Source organism: Tursiops truncatus, chromosome X, assembly GCF_011762595.2.
Source record: "Tursiops truncatus isolate mTurTru1 chromosome X, mTurTru1.mat.Y, whole genome shotgun sequence".
Lineage (NCBI taxonomy): Eukaryota > Metazoa > Chordata > Mammalia > Artiodactyla > Delphinidae > Tursiops > Tursiops truncatus.
In genome coordinates, this window is record NC_047055.1 from 25,444,185 (window position 1) to 25,469,582 (window position 25,398).

A 25,398-nucleotide genomic window follows, 5' to 3' on the forward strand; every position below is an offset into this window, starting at 1 on the left:
CAAATGCCCGACAGGTATATGAGAAGGTGTTCAGTATCACTAACCCTCAGGGAAATGCAAATCCGTACCATAGTGAGATTGTCACTTCACACCCTTTGGATGGCTATTATCAAAGCAAAAACAAGAACAAAAAACAAAAGACAACAAGTGCTGGTAAGGATGTACAGAAATTGGGACCCTTGTACACTGTTGGTGGGACTTCAAATGGCGCAGATGTTATGGAAAACAGTATGGAGGTTCCTCAAAAAATTAAAAATAGAACTACCGTATGGTCTGGCAATCCTACTCGTGGGTATATATCCAAAAGAATTGAAAGCAGGTTTGTGCAGAGATATCCCATGTTCACTGCAGCAGTATTTACAACAGCCAAGATATAGCTAAATGTCCATTGACAGATGAATGGGTAAACGAAATGTGGTATGCATTTACAACGGAATATTATTCGACCGTAAAAGAGAAGGAAATTCTACCATATGTGACACCATGGATGAACATGGAGGATGTTACACTAAGTGAAATAGGCCAGTCTCAGAAGGACAAATAGTGCATGATCCCACTTATAATGAGGTAGCCAAAAGGGTCAAAATCATAGAAACAGAGAGTAGAATGGTAGTTGCCACGGGCTGGAGAGAGGGGAGTTGTTGTTTAAGAGTATAAAATTTCAGTTTTACAAAACAAATAAGTTCTAGAGATCTGCTGTACAACACTGTGCCTATAGTTAACAACATGGTATTGTGCACTTAAAATATTTTAAGAGGGTAGATGTTAAGTGTTCTTACCTCAATAAAAACAAAGTAAAACAAAACTAAAAGCATCAGAAAAAAAAAGAATATGAAGGAGAAAAACTCAACGTCTTTAGAATCTCCAGAAAAGCATCCTTGGACAGTAAATGGAACACTGGATTGGGAGTCAAGATGCAGCCACTGACCTGCTGTGTGACATTAGGTAAATCACTTCCCCTCTCTGGACCTTTGCTGTCTCATCTGTAAAATGATGGCTTAGACTAGCTTTCTTTGTTTAAAACACTCAATAATGTGTGTTTGGGGAAATGCATGCTTTAAAGATTTGCTATTCTTATTATCATCATCATTATTATTCCTATCTGGAGTTTGCATTCCTTAGCCTCCATTATTGTCTTGGAAATGAGTCAGCCCACTGTTCCTGCTCTCATTTGGTCATTTCCTCAATTCGAACGTCTTAGTAGGTGCCTTAGCTACCGGACTTCACCAACTAGCTAGAGCCTAGTACCACCCCCTCCCTTGGGTCCAACTCTGCTTCCATGGTGTCAGTCCACAAAGCTGCTTGGCACTAGCAAAAATTTTAACTCTGGAGTTGTGCAAATTGTTAATTAGGCTTGTAAACATTCTCCACTTCACTTCGCTAATTTTTGTTTGTTTGTTTGTTTGCGGTACGCGGGCCTCTCACTGTTGTGGCCTCTCCCGTGTTGCGGAGCACAGGCTCCGGACGCGCAGGCTCAGCGGCCATGGCTCACGGGCCCAGCAGCTCCGCGGCACGTGGGATCTTCCCGGACCGGGGCACGAACCCGTGTCCCCTGCATCGGCAGGCGGACTCTCAACCACTGCGCCACGAGGGAAGCCCCGCTAATAATTTTTGGTCATGGAACTCTTCCCACAGTTACTCCTGGGGTCTGCGCCTCGTGCTTAATTACATTTGGGCATCCCTGCTGTCTGTGCAGTGGCCCAGCCACGCCCCTCCAGCCCGCCTTGCTCTTTGCTTGCAGTATGCCTTCTGGGGCCCGGATCACTCTCAGAGAACACAAGGCCATAGCGTGTTCCTTTTTCATTTATCAAAGAACAGAATAGAATAGAGCAGAATAGCATAGCAGATGGGTGCAGGGGGAGGAGTTGCTGATGAGGGGCAAATAGGACTAGTTATATTTTCTAGAAAGGCCTAGTAACATTCCTTTTATGTCACGTACAAATAACTAAGACCAGTCTCATGATGGGCTGGATGATACGTCTCTCTCTCTCTCACAGCTGCCTTCTCTCTTTCTCCCTCGCCACCTCCAGCCCTTCCCGTACAGTGTTACATGCTATGGGCTCAATCACAACCAAGTGTCTCAAGCAAGCAGATGCCCAACAGGCACTTTTTGATGGTACTTCTCACCGGGCCGGGTCTTGTAATTAAGCCAGGGTTGCCAGATTTAGCAAATGAAAAATCAGGAAGCCCAGTAAATTTGAATGTCAAATAAACAATGAATAATTGTTAGAGTAAGTAGGTCCCATGCAATATTTGGGACACACTTATTCTAAAAAAAAATTTATTTATCTGAAAATCAAATTTAACTGGACATCCTGTATTATACCTGCTAACCCTAAATTAGGTAGACTAGATGGTCACTTAGGTAGCACAGGTTAGAGACCTAAGTCGTCCATTTGCTCAGTGACATCGCCCTCACTGGCCTGGCTCATTGCTTGAAATCCTTGCATACACAGTGTCTTGGAGTTAAGGCATTAGAAGCTTCTGTCAAAACGTGTATTTGACCCAGAAGACGTTGTACATTGAGCCGGTAACCAGTATTAGTGCCCTAGCCCAGATCAGTTCTACAGGTGAATTCACTGATCATCCAGTGAAGCTTCCATAAAAATGAGACACAAACAGGTGAATTTAATTTGGGAGAGAGGCCGATGAGCTAGGGCTAGAGCCACGGTGGTGCCCAAGAATGGCAGCAGAATGGAGAGCCCAAAGTTAACCTTATACTATATGATAGTCACCTGTACGATAGGATTGAAGAGGTGATGGGTACAGCCACAGGCATCCCCAAATACTTCCCCCACCTACAGGCACAATGCCTGGTAGCTCACCGTTAGCCTTCCCCTTGGGTTACCAATGCTTTCTCTCCAGGCATCCTCCCAGGGGAGAGGCAGCCTTGCATAATGAAAAGATCCCCAATTGAAGAGGCAGACCTGATTTTGAGTCTTAGCTCTGCCAGTACTAGCTGTGTGACTTAGGTTGGACAAGCAGGGTGTCCTCTCTTTTATTTCTTCATCTCTAAGACTTTAAAAAGTGATTCTTGCCTCTGACGTCTCGTAGGATTGTTGGAGGAGCCGATGAAACACTGTGGGCATACATGCTTTGGAAAGAAGCACTGACAAGACGCTTTAGCAGTATTGAAATGCACATCCTCCTGGAAGGGGTAGCACAGTCCTGGTTATCTGCTGTATCACAAAACTGTCCTCCCTGAGGGGGAGAGGTGGACCATAGGAAGGACACGGATAGCAGGGGTGTTGGCTGCTGTGGGCTAGTGTCGTGAAGAGGAAGGGCCCAGGCAAAGGAAGCTGTGACTGCCTCCCCTGCTCCCAAATCAACTGCCGGCTCTAGCATTTTGCCAACAACTGATCCTATGGCATGAGCTCAGAGCAGGAAGGCAGGCCTGGAGGGAGGAGGTACGGAAGACTGCCTTGAAATACTGCGGGCGGCATTCACCAGCCCTCAAGGAAGAGCTCCAAGTTAGGGGGGCAGGTGGCCAGCGGAGGTTTTGAGTCTACCAGAGGAAATTATCCTCCCTCTGTGTGCCCAGGATAAGATCTCAGAGCCAGGGAATGTTTGTAAATGGACTCTCTCATTTAAATAAATCCCACTTAAATATTTATCAGATCATGAATATGCATGTTTCTCCCTCTCAGCGCTGGAAAGAGAACCGGCATGTAATTTTTAGATGGCACATAAATAATGTAAGGGGGGAAAAAGGGATCTTTGTTCTGTGTTGACTGTGTATTTAAAGCATCACAAGAGGTCTTGAAATAATGAACTGATTTTTCGCCTTCCCAGTCTAACTGTGCACATGGAGCTTCACCTTTCCTGTCTTCAGGGTGATTTGCATTCGTTTGTATCCTCAGGGGAGGATTTGGGAGGCAAGAAAATGAGAATGGTCAAGTTTCAATGATCAGTGAGTGAGTTAGCCGTAGCAACCCATACCCCATGCCCTTCTTCACTGGCTATCCCCACCATGGCAGGAAGGGAGCTACAGACGGTTCCTACTTCACCCTGCTATTTGGCGAGAAGCAGCTGTGACTGGAGCTCAGGGTGTGAGCCGGTGAGAGAAGATGTACTGCTACCCCTGAGTTCTCTCTGCTGGATTCCGTGTCCCTAACTGTCCTTCCACAGCTGCACAGTCATGGCTTTGTGGATTAAGCATGATTTGCCTGCTTTCTATACTTTTCTCCTCTATCAGTCTGAGGAATTGAGAGAGAACTGGCTTATCTTTTTGTCCTAAAGCATCTTTAAAGGTAGCATCCCTTCCTTGTTAATAATCGAGCTGAAAGTTCCTGTCTGTGTGGAGTAGTAGAAAGAACACTTTACTGGGAGTTAGGAAACAGGGTGTCTAGGACTAGCTCCACCACTTACTAGGAGTGTGACTTTGAGCAACTCACTTAACGTTGCCTCTACTTCCTCATCTGTAAAATGAGGATCATGACAGTACCTCCTTCGTAAAATTGTTGTGAAGATTAAAGGAGATGATGCATTAAAAGGCTCAGCGCAGAGCCTGGCACTTAGCGGGTGCTTAGTCAAGGGAGGGTATTAGTCTGAGGAACTGATTACTCATTAGTCTCCAAACTTCCCCAAAAGCCTGAGCCTTTCATAGTCAGTAAGGAGATAATCCCTTGACCTAAAATTGTGTGATAGTCTGGTGGAGTGGAAAGACTGTTGGACTCGGTGTTAGGAAGCTCAGGCTTTAGTCCTGCTTTCACTACTCATTAGCTAGGTGACCTTGGACAAGTCACCTCCCCCTTTTCCTTTGTAAGCCAGCAATGATACACGTACTCTGCCCTCCTCACTGGGTATGAATGACGATAAAAGACAGGGAAAAAGTGTTTGGAAGTATAAAGTGGTAGGTTTTCTTTTGAACGATATTAATTAGAATAATTGACTGCCCTTCCATTTTAGAGGCTTTGAGTTAAGCAATAATTTTGAGATCTCAATGACGTATTAAGTAAGATCATGAAGGCAAATAGTTGATGGAAATATTTCTCTAATTTCAAGTTGGAACATTCAGAGAGTAGTAGAAAGGATGAGGGCTAGAAGCAGAAGTCAGATCCCAGAGCTCTAAATAGCTTAGCAGCAGCTATAAGGAATTATGGGGTCAGTGAGAAGGTTGCTTTTGCCTCCTATTTTTGTCTTCTTTCCATCTCTTCTTCTAAGATGCCTTATTAAACTGAAGGGGAAGAAGTGCCTTTAGGTACAGTGATAAGACATCCAGGATTTTCTGGAGCAGTCTAAATTTCATGTATTCTTCCTTCTTTTCTAAAAAGGTGATTCCTGAAGTTACCAACTAAACGTGGTTTCATGTTGATGCTTTTCTAAAATTTTAATCATTATAAGTAATAATAGCTACCACGTATTGAGTACATTTCTTTCTCTTTTTTTTTTCAAGAGGGTAATTAAAATGGTTTACTTAAAAAAATATTGGCTTGGGCCTTCCCTGGTGGCGCAGTGGTTGAGAGTCCGCCTGCTGATGCAGGGGACGCGGGTTCGTGCCCCGGTCTGGGAGGATCCCACATGCCGCGGAGCGGCTGAGCCCGTGAGCCATGGCTGCTGAGCCTGCACGTCCGGAGCCTGTGCTCCGCAACGGGAGAGGCCACAGAAGTGAGAGGCCTGCGTACCGCAAAAAAAAAAAAAAAAAAAAAAAAAAAAAATATTTAATTAAAAAAAAAAAAAGTGGTATAGGAGGAAAAAATACATGAGACAAGCAGAAAACAGATAGCAAAATGACAGATGTAAATCCAACAATATCAATAATTATATTAAGTATGAATGCACTAAAGACTTCAAACATAGAAATGATCAATCTAGCTAAGAAAAAGCAAGATTTAATGATATTTGCTGTACACCTGAAACTGACAACATTGTAAATCAACTATACTTCAACAAAAAAAGATTCAATGATATGTACTGAGTACATTTCTGTTTATCAGACACTGTGCTAAGCACTTGTACCATATCTCATTTAGTTTTCATAACAGTCTAGTTACGTAGATACTATAACCATTTCCATTTTACAGATACTCAGATTTTGGCCCAAGGTCACACAGCAGATTGATGTCAGAGTTGGGACTGAAATCTTCAGGCCTGTCTATGTTCAGAAGACAGGCCACTGTACCAGAGAATCTTGAACATCTGCTTGGTGGATATAGCCCCTAAGATAAAGTGATGAGGAAGCTGGAGTTTGGGGAATGCTGACTTTGGACTTCTGAAGACTGTCAGTGAGGGTACTTGTTATATCTTATCTGTTCATCTATAAGACCACAAAAGGATTCTTCCCATGATTTCCCACAAAATTACCAGCAATCTCCCCATGCCCTCCAACTGTTGTCCTCTGCTTTCTTTTCATAGCCCTCCTAGTGGGTGATCCACTCAAATGATGGTCCACCCAGTCCTATGGCAATGGCTGCAGGGGATGGGCCTGCAGGTGGAAGGGAACTTGCAACTAGAGACACGGTCCTTCGTCCCCTTTTCCAATATTTGCCAACTTAAGCCAAACAAATGTAAGACGATAAACTGAGCTTTGCTTCACAATTCTAGGATTCAATATATATACTATGAATCCAAGGGAGCCTAAAATGTGTCAGAAAAGACATATGCTCTGCTTTCTGTCAGCTTATTAAAAAATGAAAATATAGATGTATTTTTGGTGGAGCCACTGGCTTCAAGATTTTCCAAAGAGCTTGTCTGTTCAGCTTAAGTTGGCTTTAGGCATTTGTATTTGCTTGTGAATGGAGAGAATGCCATTTTCTGTTTTATTATTCTCCAGAAATTGTGCCCAGTAAAACCACAAAAATGCACTGCTCTAGCTTTTCCAATCATCTCCTTCTCTTCAGCCATGGGTCTAGCCTTAGCAATATATGGGACAGACAGAGGGCTGGCTATGAAGTTAGGATTGTAGGAAACTAATGACCATCCCCCATCACCAGTACTGCAATTCCAAAAGCAAGGCTTCCTTCTTTTGGCCCGAGGGTTTCTGTACTTGACTAAAACACAGAGATATCTTGAGTGAGGTTGTGCATCAGCCATTTCTACCTCTGTATAATGTAAATATGTTTCCCAGCTCCTTTCCTGGGAACAGGTTCTGATTCTGATAGAGGAGGACCAAAATTAGCACACTGGAGAAGTGAGTGGGTTGGCCCCAAGGCACAGACAAGACATGACAGGGCAGCTAAGTATCTTCATTCTACGTCTCAGTGGTCACTCCTGTCCTGTGACCCTCATAAGCGCATAATAATAATGGCTAACACTTACAGAATGCTAAGTAGGTGCCAGGAACTGTTCTAGGTGCCTTTCATGGATGTAGTCTACACAACAATCTTATGAGTTAAGTACAATAATTATCTCACTTTAAGGGTGAAGAAACAGGCAGGGAACCCAGAACCCATTCTTGCTAGCCATGGTATGGCCCAGGGAGTATACCATAGGAGTCACTGGTCTGATTAGCATTTGTGGACTATTCCCATTTAATGCAGTGACTTGCTAATAAATAGAAGGAACAGACAGAGCTGGCTGGATCGTCTGGGTGGGTGAATACCCGAGGAATGTAGAAAGGTACATAAACGCTTTCGGTTCTGTTGGGTAAAGCCTTAAAGAAAGCACTGTGACTCTGTGGGCACAGTAGGACGAGCCTGTCTTCTTACATCTTAACCACTTATCTGCAGAGCAGCTCTTTTAGCCATAGGCAATTGCTCAGTCATATTCAGCATTTGATTTTAGCTTACGTCATTATGCCATTCCTCTTTATTCCTGTGAGACAGGATGCAAAGTATATTACTACCATTATGTTGATAAAAGAATTGAGACAGAGTAGAAAAGACTTAATACGATAAATCTGTGGCTAGCCTTTAGGGTTCTGGAATCCCACATTTTAAGTAGAATTACAGATTAGAAAACTCACCAACTCAAGAAAATATGGGGCCAATCCATTTTTTTGGAAGCTGAAACCTCAGACTTAAGAACTTTAAAGACCTTTCCAGCTTGACATATCTAAGATTTTTTTTTATGCTACTATCCAGCACTGTTCTAGGTGGATCAAAGTGGTGGGATAAAAGCATCACTTAGGGCTTCCCTGGTGGCGCAGTGGTTGAGAGTCCGCCTGCCGATGCAGGGGACACAGGTTCGTGCCCTGGTCCGGGAAGATCCCACATGCCGCAGAGTGGCTGGGCCCGTGAGCCATGGCCGCTGAGCCTGCGCGTCCGGAGCCTGTGCTCCGCAACGGGAGAGGCCACAACAGTGAGAGGCCCGAGTACCGCAAAAAAAACAAAAACAAAACCAAAACAAAACAAAACAAAAACAAACAAACAACAAAAGCAACACTTAGGTAAGCCTTAGTCCCTCCTCTTGAAAGTTACCACCTTATTGATGAAACATAACACATTTATATTACGGGAAAAAGTCAAAAGATGGAAGACGGGGTAGTTTTGATAAATAATATTGCACTGCTTCCTGCCACACTGTACCAAATAGAAACCAGTTATTCTTTCTTCAGTATTTTCAGGAGGAATACACCACCGCCAAGAGCTTCCCAAGAGAGAAAGAGACCTGACTAATCTTTAGAAGCCTTTTCTCAGCCTCTCAGGGGTATAAAATGCTTCTGTGTAATAATTCTATAGTTTGCTTGTTGGACCTTGGAAATTTCATAGCTGATGCAATTCTTTTTAATTTCAAGCAACAAAAATTTTAAGCAATGTAAAGCCTCATGTCAAATCTCTTTTGCAAAAATTACCAGGTTTACGATGTTTATTGTTGATTATCTTTGTTCCTGATTTGTGTCTGTCAGTAATTATGGTTTCAGGAACAGGGCTGGTCATTGTAAGATTAGCAAAGTTTGTTTTGGGGGCCTTGACACCACCCTTTTTCTCCCTGAATTCAGGGTCCCACTCTTCTGTGTCCTCCCGTGCCCACTTCTATTTCTCTACACAACCATTTTGTATCATATTCCTGCTAGTTCCTCCTGTCTTTCGGGAATTTGTAATTGAGGGACATCTTTAAAGATCCCTTTCCCTGGAGGTACCTCCTTTTATGCCCATGTCCAGCCAAACCTAAGTAGGATAGAAGCAAGAAGGAAAAGTCTGTTTATGGAAAGCCTACGGAAATGCCCTTTGGATTATAGGTGAGTGGCTAGCTTCGTCTGGTACAGATAACTGAGAACTGACTGCACCTGCTCTCGCATCACTTTTCACCCTTGTCACATTGCCTATGCAAACAATTTGAAATAATTTGCCTTATTTACTTTTTCACTGGGAGCTGTGGAAATTAATATCACGCTGCTCTAGTCTTTAGAGAACGCGTGTGGATCTCTAAATACCATTGGTTGGTATGAGATAGTGCAATATCTACACCCTAGCATTTGAGACTCCTCAAATGTTAATGGCTCTGTATTGGCTGAGATTCAGGGAGCATCTAGTTCACTGCAGATTTGTTCTTTAGCTAGAAACCCATAACTAAAGTTCCCAGCACTAAAATGTTTGTTCTGCTTCCAAGTTGGTTGGATCAGGAAGGTGATATTTTTGGTAAGGAGGCTGGGTCACAGAAGAACTCAAAATCAAGGTTAGCACAGTATATAGGAGGTGGTTGAGCATCTAATATAGGATCTGAGGACATAATCTACCCAAACCCATCTCCTTCAGTTCATCAAGCTCCCTGAAATCTCCCATTTTGTTTTTAGTTAAGGTCTGACATTCACTCATTCATTTGTTCAGTTTAAAAATGATAAGAATCCAGGTACTGTATTATACTCAGAGTGCTGGCAGAGATGAATAAGATGACAATCTTGTCTTTAAGAAGTTCATAGTCTTGTGAGGAAGAGAAAGACATAAACACATAAAAATACTCTAGTATAATCAGTGCTATACTAGAGGCATATACAGAATACTATAAGGACACAGGGCAGGCAGTGGTGGACACCTAGATCTAGGGAAGAGAATATCTGAACAGTTTTGAAGGATATGTCATTTACCAGATAGAGCGGGAGCACGTTTGTGTGTGTGTTGGGGGGGGGTGGGAGAGTGGAGTGAGGGGGCTGAGTGCTGGAAAGTTGGAACAGTATGTGCAAAGGCATGGAGGCAACCCCTCCCCGCAAAAACCCAACAAAGGCATAGTACATGTTGCTTATTGAAAGTGGCATACTTCCATATGGCTAGAGCATAGAGAACTAGTGGGTAAGGGCTGGGAGGACATGAGGCTAGGAAAATGGGTCAGAGTTTAATTGGATTGTGAGATCCCTTCTGTGCCATGCTAAGAAACTAGGACATGGTCCTAGGAGTAACAGGGCACTGCTGAAAGCTTTTAGGCAGGGGAGTGCTGTGATGGGAAGATTGCTCTCTGGCAGTGGTGGAGGGCATAAAATCAAGGAGATCAATTAGGAGGATGGAGCAGGTGATGGTAGACTGAAGTTGAGTCAGTAGTAGTGGGAATGTAGAAGAGGGTCTTTGATGATGAGATGTGAGAGATGATGAAGATTCAAGGATAAGGTTTCTGCTTCAGGCAGCTGGGCAGTGCCATTCATTGAGCCTGGGAACATAGGTGGAGCAGAGGGTTTTCTGGGAAGATGAAAGTTCAGAGTTCGTCAGGTTGAGTTTGAGGTACTGGTGGAGCATCAAGGAAAAGGTTTTAGGGAAAAACTAGACATATGGATCTAGACTTGGGGAGAACCTCTGGAAAGCCCATGTAAAACTGTAACTGTCCTGCCTAGTGAAGCATTTTGAATCTTTAGAGAAACTGGATATATTCAACAAACAAAACTGCATTATCTATTATGCTAGAAATTCATATCATTTTTGGTAGGAAACAATGCACACATTTTACAGAAGCCTTGAGATCACGGATGAGATTGTCATTTTAAGAACGTGAAGGGTATTGGCTTCAAGATGTTGAATGGAGGGGAGGCACTGTTGAGAATCCCAGCAAACCTTGTTAGAGGTGAGTCATGGCAGTCCCTAACTTGGAGATCTGCCAGGAAGGGTTTTAAGATCTACTGGGATATGCTAATCTACCAATGAAGCATTGTCTCCTTTTCTCCTCTACCTAGCAGGGTCCTAGAAAGGTTAAGGGCTGAGCACTAAGGGATGAGCAATAAAAAGCAAGAGTGTGCTGAGAGGGTATCTGGCTAATTTCCAAAGCCAATGTGGGTGATTATTTGTGTCTCCATAACCCTCCCTAAGAGTGGTCATTTGAAAAAGAGTTCTGGCGTCATTATAAATGGAAGTGCTATGATAGCTCACAAAATTTTAGAACCTAAAAGAATCACTCTAGATTCTACTTACTTATTAACCTGTCTCTGCTCCCCTTCTAAACTGGGATCTTATTAAGAGCAGGCACTCTGTTTCATTCACTTCCATAATCCCAGTAACGTCTCTGACACAGAATCCCTGCACTCAGGAGCTGTTAGTTGAAGAACGATTGAGTCCGCGCCCTCATTTTACAGATGTGGGATCTGAGGACCAGAAAGGCTATATGACTTGCCCAGGATCACAAGGCTACTGAGTAGAAGTGCTGGGCATGGAACTGAGGATATGGTTTGATGATGCTTTTCTTCAACATCCTTAACTGAGCCAATCACCTCTCACAACCGGGTGTTCTTGATGTGTGGTTGGAGGCTCTGATCATATGAGAAGAGACAGAATGTTTCTGGAGAGCGTTCTGTTTCTCAGCATTCCTCCTCACTTCTTAGATACATAACAGACTCTTGAAATTACCTTTAAAAACTCTGGACATAAATGCCCGTACTCTGTGTGACCATGTGCCTATGGGAAGGCAAATGTGGCCCATTAAGTCTACTTTGCAAAGTGTGTCAACCTCAGTTTAGAGAAATCTCCGAACATCTCTTTCCCTTAATAACTCATTATGGGTCTGTCATCCATGAATTCATCTAAGCCTTTATTTAGGGGGAGAGGGAAGCTATTTATATTTTCAGTCTAATCCACCACTTGGTGTAATGAGTTCCATATGTTTCCTCCATTTTCTACCTGCTGTGAGAAGTAAGGCTTCCTTTATCTGTCCTAAACTCACCTCTATGGGCTATATGCTGCTAAGACACACACACACACACACACACACACACACACACACACACACACACACACACACACACACAGACACGTGATTTAGGAGGGAAAATGACCCCACTATTAATTGTTATCTCTGTTTACAAACATATTAAAAATTCAAATGAAAGGAAGCTGAAATAATGCAATTCAAAGTGAACACAGTGGCAGCTAATTACCCCAAGGAGAAGGACGTAAATCCTTGACAAAACGGAGGCCCGTTGATTCAGGAATCAGGGAAATAAATGAGAAGCCTGCTATGGAATCGGTGCCTGGCCAAGCACTGCCTGCCTGCGGTGAAGTTGAAGCACCCTCTAAAAGTTCAGTGTGGCCCAGGAACACAACCTGTCAGCCTCCTCGCCTGACGTGATCTTAATTAGCCTCTGTTCTACTGCCGAGAGAGCCCGCTGAGGCAGTTAGCACAGAGAATTAATCAGATCGTTTGTGGAGTCGACAAAGCAGGACAGCAGTTGACACTGGCAACTTATTGATTGGAAAGGATTCAGGGAGACTGGGAGTGCTGTAGTCTTTATTTGTGCCCCTCTTTTCCCCCTGAATGAGGGTGTTCCACAGAGACTGTTGGGGGGAGGAGGGGGGAGGGGGGAAGGAGTGAGCTGTGCTCCACCTTAACCGCTGCCCCACCCCCCACCCCCGCCCCGGCCAATCATATTCTGTCTTCCTAGCTTCTGTAAACTTTACTGCTAAGGCATCACATGTAGCCGTGCTGATGCCAAACAATGTGTTTGACTGCAAGAGAGAGGGCGAGGGCACTGTTGATTTTGTTGCAAATTGCACTTTTGCTACAGGATTAGTTGGGAAAATGGAATTTTGCCAGTATTTCCCTCCCTCCTTTTGTTTACTGCCTATTTTCAACAGCTCTGTAATTGCTTTCCATTTAGTAAAAGGAACGTTGTTCCCTTTTTGGTTTTTCTTTTAATTGTGTTTCTTGCCCTAAGCTCTGACTTTTGGGAACATTGATGGGAATGCCATGTTGTTTTGGTTCTAGATAACCACTTGGCCTTAGCCACCAAAGCAAGGTCATTGCTAGGGAAGGCAGTTGGGTGGTGGGCTCAGAAAAATGTTTAACTGCTTCCATGGAGCCTTCCCTGATGGGTCCATCTTGCTTATTGTGAACTCTTTCTTATTTGGACTCTCACAGTACTTCAAATCTGTACATAAATCTTATCCCGTCTCTCTGACCATAATGTAAGTTCTTCAAGGCTAAAGACTCCACCTTCTACTTAACATAACTCTTAACACCAATTTAGGCACAGTAAGAGACACTCAATAAATGCTACATTGGTTCATTACAACCCCTTGAGGAATTCTTGCAACGGTTTGTCCTTTGACCCTGCTGCCACCTTGGCACTATTGATATTTTGGTCTGAATAATTCTTTGGGGGTGGGGTGCTATCCTGTGCACTGTAGGATGTTTAGCAGCATTCCTGTCCTCTACCCACTACGAAAAATGTCTCTAGACATTGCCAAATGTCCCCTGCAGGGGGGAAATCACCCTCCCTCCGCATGGAGGACCACTGTTAAAATAATAAGAGGTAACATTTATTGAGCATGTTACCGTGTTCAGCTTGGTGCAAAAGACATTACATGCATTCTTTTGTTTCACTTCCACAGCAAACCTGCCCTGGCTTTAATTGTTGTCTCAGGGGCCTCCAGGAGACAAACCTCAAAGTCACAGTTGTAGATCTACATCACAGTCTGTCTCTTCCCCAGGGAACATTTAGAAGAGCCTTCTCAAAGACCGAGCTCAGGCTCCACCGTGGATTTATGGGACACGTCAGTTACTCCTTGATGGTGTAACAATCACCCATTCATTGAAAACTAGATATTCAGCTTTAGTGAGTGAGGGTTAATTCCTCAAAGAGCTTGATGAAAAGCAACGGAAGGTCCGGGCAAAAGCAACCCTGCCAGCTGTCACCTCCTTTTTGCAGAGATGTGAATACCATTACAAACAGCTACTGCATGGTAGGGGGGCTAGAGATCTATTTCTTTCACTCATACAGTGGCATTTTAGCTCACGAAGCAGAATTACTAGCTAGCCCACTGAAGTGTCATTCCTAGCCTAAATCCTGACCAGCTGCCTTGCAAACAATGCAATCAGTCACAAGAGGGACAGGGCAAAAGAAGGCGGATAAACCCATGCAAATTTGTCCTTCTACGGAGGAGGGGACTACTTAAAGCAACAGCTCTGAATATGAAGGACAACCCAAGAGAAAGAAATTGACATTTTAGCTTAGTGTGTCTCTGGAGAGGGATGTATCTCTGGCTGTAAAGTCAATTCAACCTCAAATTCACTGCCACCAAGGAGTTAACGATACATTAAAATTAGTCATGTCATTTGATGGAGAAATATTCTACTTATGGAAAATACCTTTATAGGACAGCTGCCTTTCCGAGTCTGAGCTAGAAATATTACAGTAAACAGGATCTAATCACAGCAAAGCCTTTTTTCAGCTTTGCATGACAGCTGTAAAATATGACAGTATTTATTAATAGTCGCTTCAGTCTAATCTGCAGCATTGGGGAGATACAATGGAATATGTTAAGTTGAGAGAACAATTTCCACAGTAACTAATATTCAGCTTTTGAAAGGGTAGTTTAATGTCTAGTGATTTTTTTCCCCAACTGATGGTCCAACCCCAGGAACAAGCTACTAAGCTAATAACCTTTGTGGAGAGGAAGTGTTTAAATGATAATTTATTTCAAGAGCTGACAACAAGTTTCTCGGCAGTTTCTCTTGTTATGCCCCAAAACAGTCAAGGATGTGCAAATCGAAATATTAAAAAATATGACAGATTTAGTATTTTCATTTTCAATGAAATTCTCATTACAGACAGATGTACAGTCTTTTATGCATAATGCGGTCCAAATAGTCATTCATATGACTATTGTCATATTATTATTGTGCAGGCTCTCGAGATGCTCTCATAGTTGAAGCATCATCAGTAGATTAGACAGGCCGCAGAAACTACCAGATGTCTCAGGTACTGTCAACCCTGATTATTGCTGCTCAAACAGGGGAATTTAGTATCTGTCTCTCACCAGAGAATGTACTCTCTGGGTCTTCCTAATTCATTCAGATGTAAAAAGTAGCTTGAATTTCAATAAAAATTCTTTTGGCTTCGTTTTTCCCAAAAGGCAACTGGACATGACTAGAATAGTAGCCATCTGTTACCTTCTCAATCCTTTAATCAGTTCTTAAAGTGGAGGAGAAAAAAAAATCCGTGATAATCCGTCTTTTTTTTTTTTTAACCATTACCTGCTACTTTCTTTAAACTTCCTGCCAAGTAGCTATGGTAGAACCTATCATCAGTCTCTCCTTGCTTTCTTCTTCTCCAACCAAAAACAGTCCCGTAGTGATGACGACCTGCAGGTTTAGATTTTTCTGGGCTCTGGAAGTGGCTTTGCCCCAGAGAGGAATCTACGAGTTCAGATTCACCTTAGAGTCAGGTCCACAGCACAGCATTCCACGAGTGCGCACTATGGGCAAACCCACCTGTCTGGCTGCATTTACTCCTTTTGCTCCCCATCTACCCCTTAACCTCGATTTTTTTTACCTGCTGCCTATCTGGATCCCTGGGACTCTGGGACCAAAGGCTGTTGTGTTCTTTTGTGGACACCAGGCTTTCAGAAAGAAATGGACAACTGGAGTGCATCCACAGGAAGGTAACTAGGACAGGCAGGGTCTAGGTAACAGGTCCTTTGAAGAATGGTTGAAGGGAAGAGCTAATCGCAGTTTCAATGTTAAAAGTGTGGGAGGCAATATGGCAGCCCAGTGAACAGCACACACAGACTGCGGAGTGTGGCAGGCCTTGGTTGAACTCCTGGCTTTCATTGCTTTGGCACACTAAGCTCTGTGGTCCCTAGGAGCCATCATTGAATCTTTTTGTGCCTTGGTTTCCTTCTGTTGTAAAGATACGGGGATGCCGTGACGATTAAATGTGGTAATTCATAAACTCAGGGTCTAGTACATAATAAATGCTTTAAAATGCAGCTGCTCTTATCAAACTAAGATAATAAAATGACAATAATAGGGGTTTGTTGGTTTGTACCACCGATTGGTACTGGGATGTGTGCCTGTCCATGCATGTGCGCATGCGTGCCTGTGTCTGTGCGTGTGTAGAAAGGGAGAGAGAGGGTGAAGCACGGAGGAAGGGAGAGAGACAGGCAGAGAGAGAGAGAGAGATGCAGAGAGCGAATCTGTGCCTTATTTGGGAAAGTAGAACTGGATGGAAGGGATGAAGCCAGGTTATGTAAGTAGGTGGTAAACGACAGCATGCAGGAAGGTGCGAGGGACTGAAGCCCTGCTTGCCTCTCAGTAGAGTTTAAATCCAGCCAATCTGAAAACATTCCCGGTCCTCTGAGGAAAGGCCCTTTCTCCTTGTCTTGGAGAATTTCTTTACCTCTTAAGACCTTCAGGATATTTTAACATTTTCCCGTCTTCCCGGCTCTCTGGCAACACTTGAATCATTTCACGAGGTGCCTGCTCTAATGAATGCAAGTTTCGTTGGTGGATGGGGCAACAGTTGCGTTAAAAATTAATTTTTCCAGGCCCCTGAGATAAATCACTGCTTCAGCAACAGGATTGTCAGCTCCTCAAAGGCAGGACCCAAATTCTGTTTGAACACTGCCAGTGGCCTAGCACAAGCCAGCCCTAGGAAACGCCCAATAATTGCTTGTTGACTGACCGACTACTTGTTGTCACTGCCCACGTTCCTGACACACCCTTCTAGAGCAAACAGAAAGGTCTGTTAGAAGGCAGGTGACTTCCTGAGAGTTACCTGGGAACTGAGTAGGGAGTTTCAGGTTGAGAATAGGAAACAGCAGGAGTTTATTGAACACTGACAAGAAGGTAGGGACTAGTTGCCTCAAAGGGCACTTAGAGCTATTATCTCATTATCTAAGCTGAGAGCCACAGGCTGGGCCGGATTCTTTCATCTCTGTGGGCTGTGCCCATTGAAGCCGAGGAGAGTTGTCAGGTGCACGAGAGAGTCTGGCTGCAGTTCTCAAGCAAGCTGCTGCTCTGGGGGAAATGTTAGCACCACAGAGAGCTAGGTCACTTGCACCCAAAAGATAGGTCTAATAGCAAAGTGGAAGAGTTTTTATGGAGGTGTAGAGGCAGGTTAGGACAGAGATGCCAAGCCAGGGAGGGCAGGCATAGACAAGTAAAAAAAGGGGGTCGATAAAGAGAAGAGGGTACAAAGGGGGCAGATATCACACTTAGTAAACCTCATGACTTTCCCAAGAGCTCACTTTTGATGTATATCGCACCAAGAGCATAAATTTCAGCTTTGTATTAACAAACCAGGGTGGTGATTTTAGTAACTAAGCAAAGTGATGACCTGCAAACACAGAATCAGACCTTGCTCAGCAGACAGAAATCAAAGCGTAACTAACAAAGCCTTGAAATCCACTCAGTGTTTCATAATTTCAGAGATAAAATTACCCTGATTGTGCTGTAAATCTTTTAAATGACCTCAAGTGTTTAACCCATTTCTCAGCTCCTCACTCATCCCTGCCCTTATGCGGTGGAGTCACATCATTTGTATATTTAGCTTATTTGAATGTAATTATAGGTGCTCCCTTCTGTCTCTGTCTTTCATTTCTCTCTTATGTAATCTAAAAACTTCTAAAATTACACTTTGCAGTTGTAATTTCTCCCCATAATGTTTATTACTGAAGCAAGAGATGATCATTGTAGAAAAAGAGAAAATGCAGAATAGATACATTATTGAATATTTTAAAGAACCATACCACATAGTTTGAGTTATAAATTGGGTTTTCTCTTTCCTTCTTTCCTCCCTCCCTCCCTCCCTCTCTCTTTCTTTCTTTCTTTCTTTCTTTCTTCTTTCCTTCTTCCCTCCCTTCCTCCCTCCCTCCCTCCTTTTTTCCCTTTCCCTTCCTTTCCTTTCCTTTCCTTTGTTTCCTTCCTTCCTTCCTTCTTCCCTCCCTCCCTCCCTCTCTCCCTCCTTCCTTCCCTCCCTCCCTCCCTCCCTTCTTCCTTCCCTCCCTCCCTCCCTCCCTTCTTCCTTCCCTCCCTCCCTCCCTCCTTCCTTCCTTCCCTCCCTCCCTCCCTCCCTCCTTCCTTCCTTCCATCTAATCCTCCCTCCCTCCCTTCTTGGTTTTTCTGTCTCTTTCTTTCAGTCCAACATTTAAAAAGAAAGACGTGGGCTTATTCTGGATGAGTCACTAATGGAATTGGGAAAACACTAAGTATGGACTCAGGCCTGTGCTAGAAACCAGAGGAGGCACAAAGTCTAAACCTAGGGGCTAAGCAGTTGTTGACTATCATAATGGAGAGAAGCTCCTGGGAAGGTAGATAGCAGACCCAGTGAGATAACAACAGAAAGCAGGTAAGTGCCAAGTGAATGATATGGACAAAAGCGTTCTGTGGGCATTCAGAGGTGGGCAAGGTCTCTGCTCCTTAAGACTGCTTCACCTCCTGCCCTCAGTCACCGCAGTAAATAGCGTCGCCACCTTACCCAGTCTCTCAAGCCAAAAGCTTAGTAGTCACCCACGAATCCTTTCTTTCCCTCACGTGCCACAGTCAATCTGTCACCAAGTTCTGTTGATTCTGTGTCCAAAATACACTTCAACTCTGTCTACTTTTCTCCATCTTCAGTCTAGTCTAAGCTGCCATCATTTCTCGCCTGGATGACCACAATGGCCTTTTAATTCATTTCCTTTCCTTCACTCTTGCACCACACTCCATTCTCTACGGAAACTTAAACGAGATCATGTGACTCCCCTGCTCAGAATCCTCCCATGACTTCACATTGCAGTTAGAATAAAATTCATATTCCTTATGTTGGCTCTTGTCTGTACTCCATGGCTATGATCTGGCTTCTGTTTACCGTTATAGTCTCATCTTAGGCCACTCTCAACCTCCTCACTACCCTTTAGCCACACTTGTCTTCTTTCAGTTCCTCAAACATACCAAGCTCTTCCCTGCCACAGGGCCTTTGCACTTGCTATTTCCACTGCTTGAAAACTCTTTCTCTATATTCTTCGAATGGCTGTCTCCTTCTGCTTCTTTAGTTCTCAGCTTAAATGCCCCTTCTCATTGAGGTTGTCACTGAGAATCCTTTTAAAATTAGGTCCTATCCATTAGTATCTGTCTCTTCGTTTCTTTCATAGCACCTTACCTAAATACATAATTATTTTATTTGTTGGCTTACTTATTTTTTTTCTATCTCCCTTATTAGAATGTAAGCTCTATAACTGCAGGAGACATGTCTATCTTGTTCCTCATTTTAACCCTGCCATGGGTTGAATGAATGAATGAATCATTGTGCACTGGAGTGGTCAGGGAAAGCTACCTTGGAGAGGTAGAGGTTGAAGTGGGTTTTGAAAAATGGAAGGATAGGCAGGAAGGATTTTCATAATCAAGATGGAAAGAATTCCAGGTAGTAGAAGTGCAGTTGCTGAGGCAAGTATGGTTCTGGCACATTTGGGCAACAGTGGAAAATGGGAGCTGCCTGCAGTGGAAAGTTCTCATTAGTAACATAATGTTAAGACAACAGGTTCGTTGGTTGGTTGATGGATAATTATGTCGAGTCTTAAGAAATAGACTACTTTTACTTTTCAATGTGGGCAATAGAAACCACTGAAACTTTTGGAAGAGGGTCATAATATGCAGTGTTTTAAGAAGGCTTTCCAAGGAGGAAATTAGTATAAAACTTTATGGAAAGTACTTCTTAAGCAGAGCAGATTAATCCCACCAGCTAAATGGCTATAGAGGAAAAAATATGAACACACACAAGTCAGAAAGGTTTCTTTTGGCTCTAAGACCGTAGAATTGAACAAACTATTTAGTGAGATGATTTGAGAAAAAAATGCAGATTAAGAAACAGACAGAGATGGACTTTTGCTTCCTTTCCTCTAATAGAGAGCTAATGGGCAAAGGAGGGTCATGGGAGATGAGAAGAGAATACATTAACTTGTGTCTCCTGCTTTTCAATAAATGAGAGGCTATAGCATTAGCAGAACTGATATTTAGTTTTAAAAAGTTACAGGAGAGAAGCTGTCTAATTTACAAACTTCAGTTCTGAAAATTAGATTTTTATGCACCAGACTACACTGTATATAGTACATGGAAATAGGCTAATTCATCCTCAGTGTTTGAAAGAAATGAAATGCATTAAAATTTAGCAAACTGTGAATTAGAACATTCAAACTATTTTGGTACTCTAGTCAGGCAAAGATCTGTGGGAACACACAGCACTCCTTCCCGATCCTGCCCTTTGTTCATGTTCCTTTCCTCTTCCCCAAAGTCCATTTCCTTCTTCTCTTCCAATCCACAGCTTATACATCCTTTAAGGCCTGGCTCCTCTAGCCAGCCTTCAAAAACTCTAGTGCTACCTTTTCACAATTCTCATAGCAATCAGAATCTGTAGTGTAGCACTCAATTTGGTACTGAGTTTGATACTTTGCTCTAAAAGTTGTTCATGAATTGTTTCATGAATGTCCTTTTCTGTCTACCCCTACTGGAACAGTATTATATAAGCATGTATCACGAGATTTGAATAAACCATTGAGGATTGATAACAGCTTGTAGATTGGTTGACTAATTAACTGATAAGATGTAAGTTAGGATTAGTAATAAGATACAAAGTGTCCTATGTCTAGTATAATATTAAAAAAATCATAGATATTACATTAAGAAGGGACATAGCTTTGGTGAGGAGATCAAGGCCAAGAGAGATTGAATGAGTTGGTCAAGGTCAGAGAGCTAGTTAGTGGCAGAGCATGGACTAGAACTCTGCTCTCCTGCTGCAGGTTCATGAAATTTGATAATATTCTGGAGGTAGGTACCATAAGCAAATACAGGCCTTAGTGTTTCCTGACAGGGTTTGATGATGAATCAAAATGAGAGCGAAGTGAAGAGTTCTCTGGATTCCTAAAAACAAAATGGCCCTTCAAGTTAAGTTACCTATAAGCATGTCATTTCCAGGGACCCCTCAGGCAGATAGGACTTCCATTTGCTCCTTCTTTCTCTGAGTCAGGAAGTCCTGAGTCAGAGAGAGCCATTCCCTGTGTATAACCTGGATTACACGCAAACAAGTGATAAAGTAACGTCATCTTTTGGAATCTCACGGTGATAGGATCCCTTGGTTCTACTGAGGAAGCCCTCAAAGATAACTGGGTTTTAGAGGAGTCTGTTTAGCTGCATTATGATGTGTATACCTAACTCTATACTATTTAAGATCAGACCCCTAATTTTTGAGACTGTTTCAATATAATTGTCCTCAATAGATTCAATATAATATGTCTTACTATTAGAAAAACTATCCACCCCCAAAACCCGGGTTAGCCAGTCTCCATTCATTATTTCCATCAGATAATTGTTGAAGCCCCATAATCTGGACACCTAATGTGATCTGGAAGCCAGAGACATTGCCACCAGTCCCAGCTCTGTGGTTAAACTACTGTGTGAAAAAGCACTTTTCCTCTTTGGGCTTCAGTTTTCTCATCTATGAGATGAGGATAATTATAGTCTCTGGCAGGATTAATTCTCCAAAACCTTTCCAGCTTAGGCCTCTCTCTATTTTAGACTAAGCTGCTTTTAATTTGTGTACGTAAACCACATAAGTTATTTGGGGGAGGGGGAAGGGTTCTTTTTCAACAACAGTGGTTCAACCAGGAGGATAATCCGAAACCCCTTTTCAAAGTTGGGGGTGGGAGGACATGTACAATTTGAAAAACTAGATTCTAAAGTGGCTATTGTTTTGATTCTTTTTTGGCCTCACTCTTAAATTCATTTTGAATATTAATTACAATTTTAAAAGAATATGAGATTTATTGGAAGAGAAGGGGACAAGCATGAGTTGAGGAAGGTTGAACACCACTGTTACATGAATATTCAAAGAGGAGAGCACATGCCTCTTCTTACCTCTTTCTGTGTCGTAAAGGTACACAAACTTCTCCCACTTGTAGTGACCCAAAAGACTCAGAATAGCGCCCTTCAAGGCTGGGCGCATCTGGATGACAAACTGCACATCTGCATCAGTGGGGAAGCTGGGTGTGACAAAGGATGTGTGCAGAGCTCCACAGAAGGAGGTCAGAGTGTTCATTGACATCTGGTCATAGAATCCAAAGATGGCATACACCCCTCTCGAGAACTGGGAGCAGACTGCAATGAGAAAAAGAGAAAGAAATTTCAATAGCCCCATGGTCCCTTGCTGCAGCTTGTAGGGTTGGAAATGCAATGTATAGTTAGGCTCTAAAGGACAAAAAGAAAACCAATGATCTCTGAAATCTCTAGAAGCCCTTGAAAGTCCAGTTGCCCAGAAGGAAGAGAATAAGAAAGGGAAGAATTTATTTGAGACATCTGCATATTCTCTATGTCTATCATGAGCAGGAAACTAAGAAAAACGTGGGAAGGAAAGAGGTGAAAGTTGTCTAACTCTCCTTCAGCAACCCTTCCAGCCCACCCCCCAAATCACCCAAGTGCTCCTGTACTTCCACCATAGCTGCCCAGGGGCTTCTTAGTATACCCAGGCCCCATCAAGGTAGAACTGTCTTGTGTCTCACCCCTTCAGTGCTTTTTCTACGAGGTGACAATAGTGACTGATGATTTAGTCAGATGAACTGCTAATGTGTCTTCTAGGAAATGTTACTCCTCTTAGGTTACATAACGCTTTAACTATAGTTATTGCATGATTACCACCCTTTACGTAGGCTATTAATGAAGAGAATTTCAGATTCTGGGAAGGCCATTGGGAAGACTAGCTTTTCAGTGCCCACGGGGTAGGTGGGCCTATTCTGCCCATGTGTAATTCGCAAAGTTCTATCTTGATCCTTTTGCACTGATCTTCTTGATCTGTTAGCCCTCACATAGAATGTTCATGTCCCCTTCATGATCGTGGTCAGTTTTCCTTCATCTCAGAGTGGGCCACACCACTATCTCTTCCCTCTTCTGGCCCAGATGAGCTTAAAAAATGTGAACCAGGGCCTTCCCTGGTGGCGCAGTGGTTGGGAGTCCGCCTGCCGATGCAGGGGACATGGGTTCGTGCCCCGGTCCGGGAAGATCCCACGTGCCACGGAGCGGCTGGGCCCGTGAGCCATGGCCACTGGGCCTGCACGTCTGGAGCCTGTGCTCCGCAACGGGAGAGGCCACAACAGTGAGAGGCCCGCGTACCACACACACACACACACACACACACACACACAAATGTGAACCAATCTCAATATTAGCTTAAGTAGAACAAAATTAGCAAAGCAAATCAGCTACAACAACACCATGTGGTGCATTCCCAAACCAAGTGGAAATGATCTTTAGATTATTTGCGCTACTGCTCCCTTCCATTCATGCAAAGCAGGCAGAACAAGCCGCTGATAATTGGGTGTGATTTAAGGGGTCCCACATGGTCACCCTTATCTGCTAGGAAGCCAGTGTTAGGCTTACTTTTTCAGGTTTAGGGTTTTGAAAAAAAGCCTATCTTGGGAGGGGGATTAAATAGAATCTTTTTTAGCCATTAGCATGTCTGATTAGATGCCAGGACAGATGGGAAAGTGGGTGGGTCAGTTTTGATGGGAATGGGTGGGTCAGAGAAGAGAATGTAAAGGGTCTGCTCCCTTTTATCAGCCAAACTCATTACTCATTGGCTTGAGGTGGCATTTCAAAGGCGATTCTCAATCACTCAAGCACCTCCTTAGGGGAAGACAGTTGCTTCCAACTTGAGGAATTCTAAGTGACCTCCAAACACATGCACAAAAAAGCCTTTATATTAAAAGGAAAAAGCAATTAGAGAATGAGTCTGGGGCATTTCATGACATGGGGCCAAAAGAAGTATTCAAAAACAAAAAGGAAGGGGCTAGATGCCACTTTGCATTGGTCATCACCAAAGGAGACACTGAGTCCCATTCCCAAATTAATCCTGTAAATGTAGAATTTTACAGTACTAGGTTAAATCTTGGCCAGTGCACATAATGTTCTGTATAAAATTGACAATAATAATGATAACAGCTATTGAGTGCTTAGTAGGTACCAGACCCTGTACTAAATACTATGCAAATATCATCTCTTTTAATATTCCCAGCAACCTCATGAGGTAGTGCTATCATTTCTATTTAATAGATAAGAATTCTGAGGCCAAAAAAAAAGTTCTGTCTCTTGAGTGGAGGAGCCAGGATTTGAACCTGGCTGTCTGTCCAGTTCCCAAACTCACACTCCCTGGGACCCAAAACCAACAGTGACATTGGAGAGTACTTATTGGCTCGAATGAGATAGGGTTTCCAGATTTGGCAAATAAAAATATATTGAATATATATTTACATAAATAGAAAATATATAAATAGAATGTCCAATTAAATTTGAATTTCAGATAAATAAAAATTATTATTTAGTATAAGTATGCCTCAAATTCATACATATACTAAAAAATTATTTGTTGTTTATTTGAAATTAAAATTTAACTGAAGATCCTGAATTTTATCTGGCAACCCTAGACAGAACCCAATCTTATTAATGGTCATGGGGTTGGAAGACTGGAACAAGCAATCGTGGCCTTTCGCCCAAAATGATTCAGGACGTAGCCAGTAATTCTTAGATCTATACAAACTAGCATGCAAGGCCCAAGATAAAGATGAGGATCAACGAATCCTATATAAAAATAGCCTGTGGGGAAATGCAACATATTTTTCAACAAGGAAATTCCAACCTGACTAAATTATGGACAATAATTGAGGGAGAAGTAAACTTGGAGAGAGGCAAACCTATAGCTATGATCCCCTTAGAGTTTCAAAAAGCCCTTGATGTATTGGAAAGAAACAGAAAATTAAAGTATATCATAGATTCTGGTTAACTTTAAAAAAAAAACAAACCTCGCATTGCTCTTGTAATCATTGTTTTTGAACTTCAGGGGTGCAGAATTCATCATTACTAGTTTATATATGGACATTTCTTATTTATTTATTTATTTAAAATACAGTGAACACTCACAGAACCATCACCCAACCCAAGAACTATAACATTCCTAATAATTTAGTTTGACTTATGTCTTCTTTTTTTTTAAATATTCTCCCCAAATTTATTTTTAGATTCAGTGCAATTCCAATCAAAATCAAGCAGGCTTTAGAAGAAAATACAGGAGGATATCTTCATGATCTCGGGTTATTCTTAAACAGGATACAAAAATTATTAACCATAAGAAAAACGGATAAGTGACTCTAAAGTTGATATGAAAAGGCATGTGGTATTAGTGCAAGGATAGACAGACAGACAAATAGAATACAATAAACAATCCAGCAAGAAATTCACACTTATACGGTCACCTGATTTATGTCTTCTTCCTCTGTTCTGTCTCCTTGTTTTGATCTCTCTCTCCCT

The 25,398-nt window shown here is 42.7% G+C and overlaps 1 protein-coding gene across 2 annotated transcripts in view; it reads right to left on the minus strand.

Moving 5' to 3' along the window:
* Positions 1-25,398, minus strand: part of GRIA3 (glutamate ionotropic receptor AMPA type subunit 3) — a 291,796-nt gene that overhangs the window by 193,715 nt on the left and 72,683 nt on the right. For both annotated transcript variants that reach the window (XM_073799616.1, XM_073799615.1), the window contains exon 3: positions 21,961-22,200. In XM_073799616.1, coding sequence (XP_073655717.1) covers positions 21,961-22,200 — 240 coding nt within the window. The remainder of the gene's footprint in view (positions 1-21,960; positions 22,201-25,398) is intronic.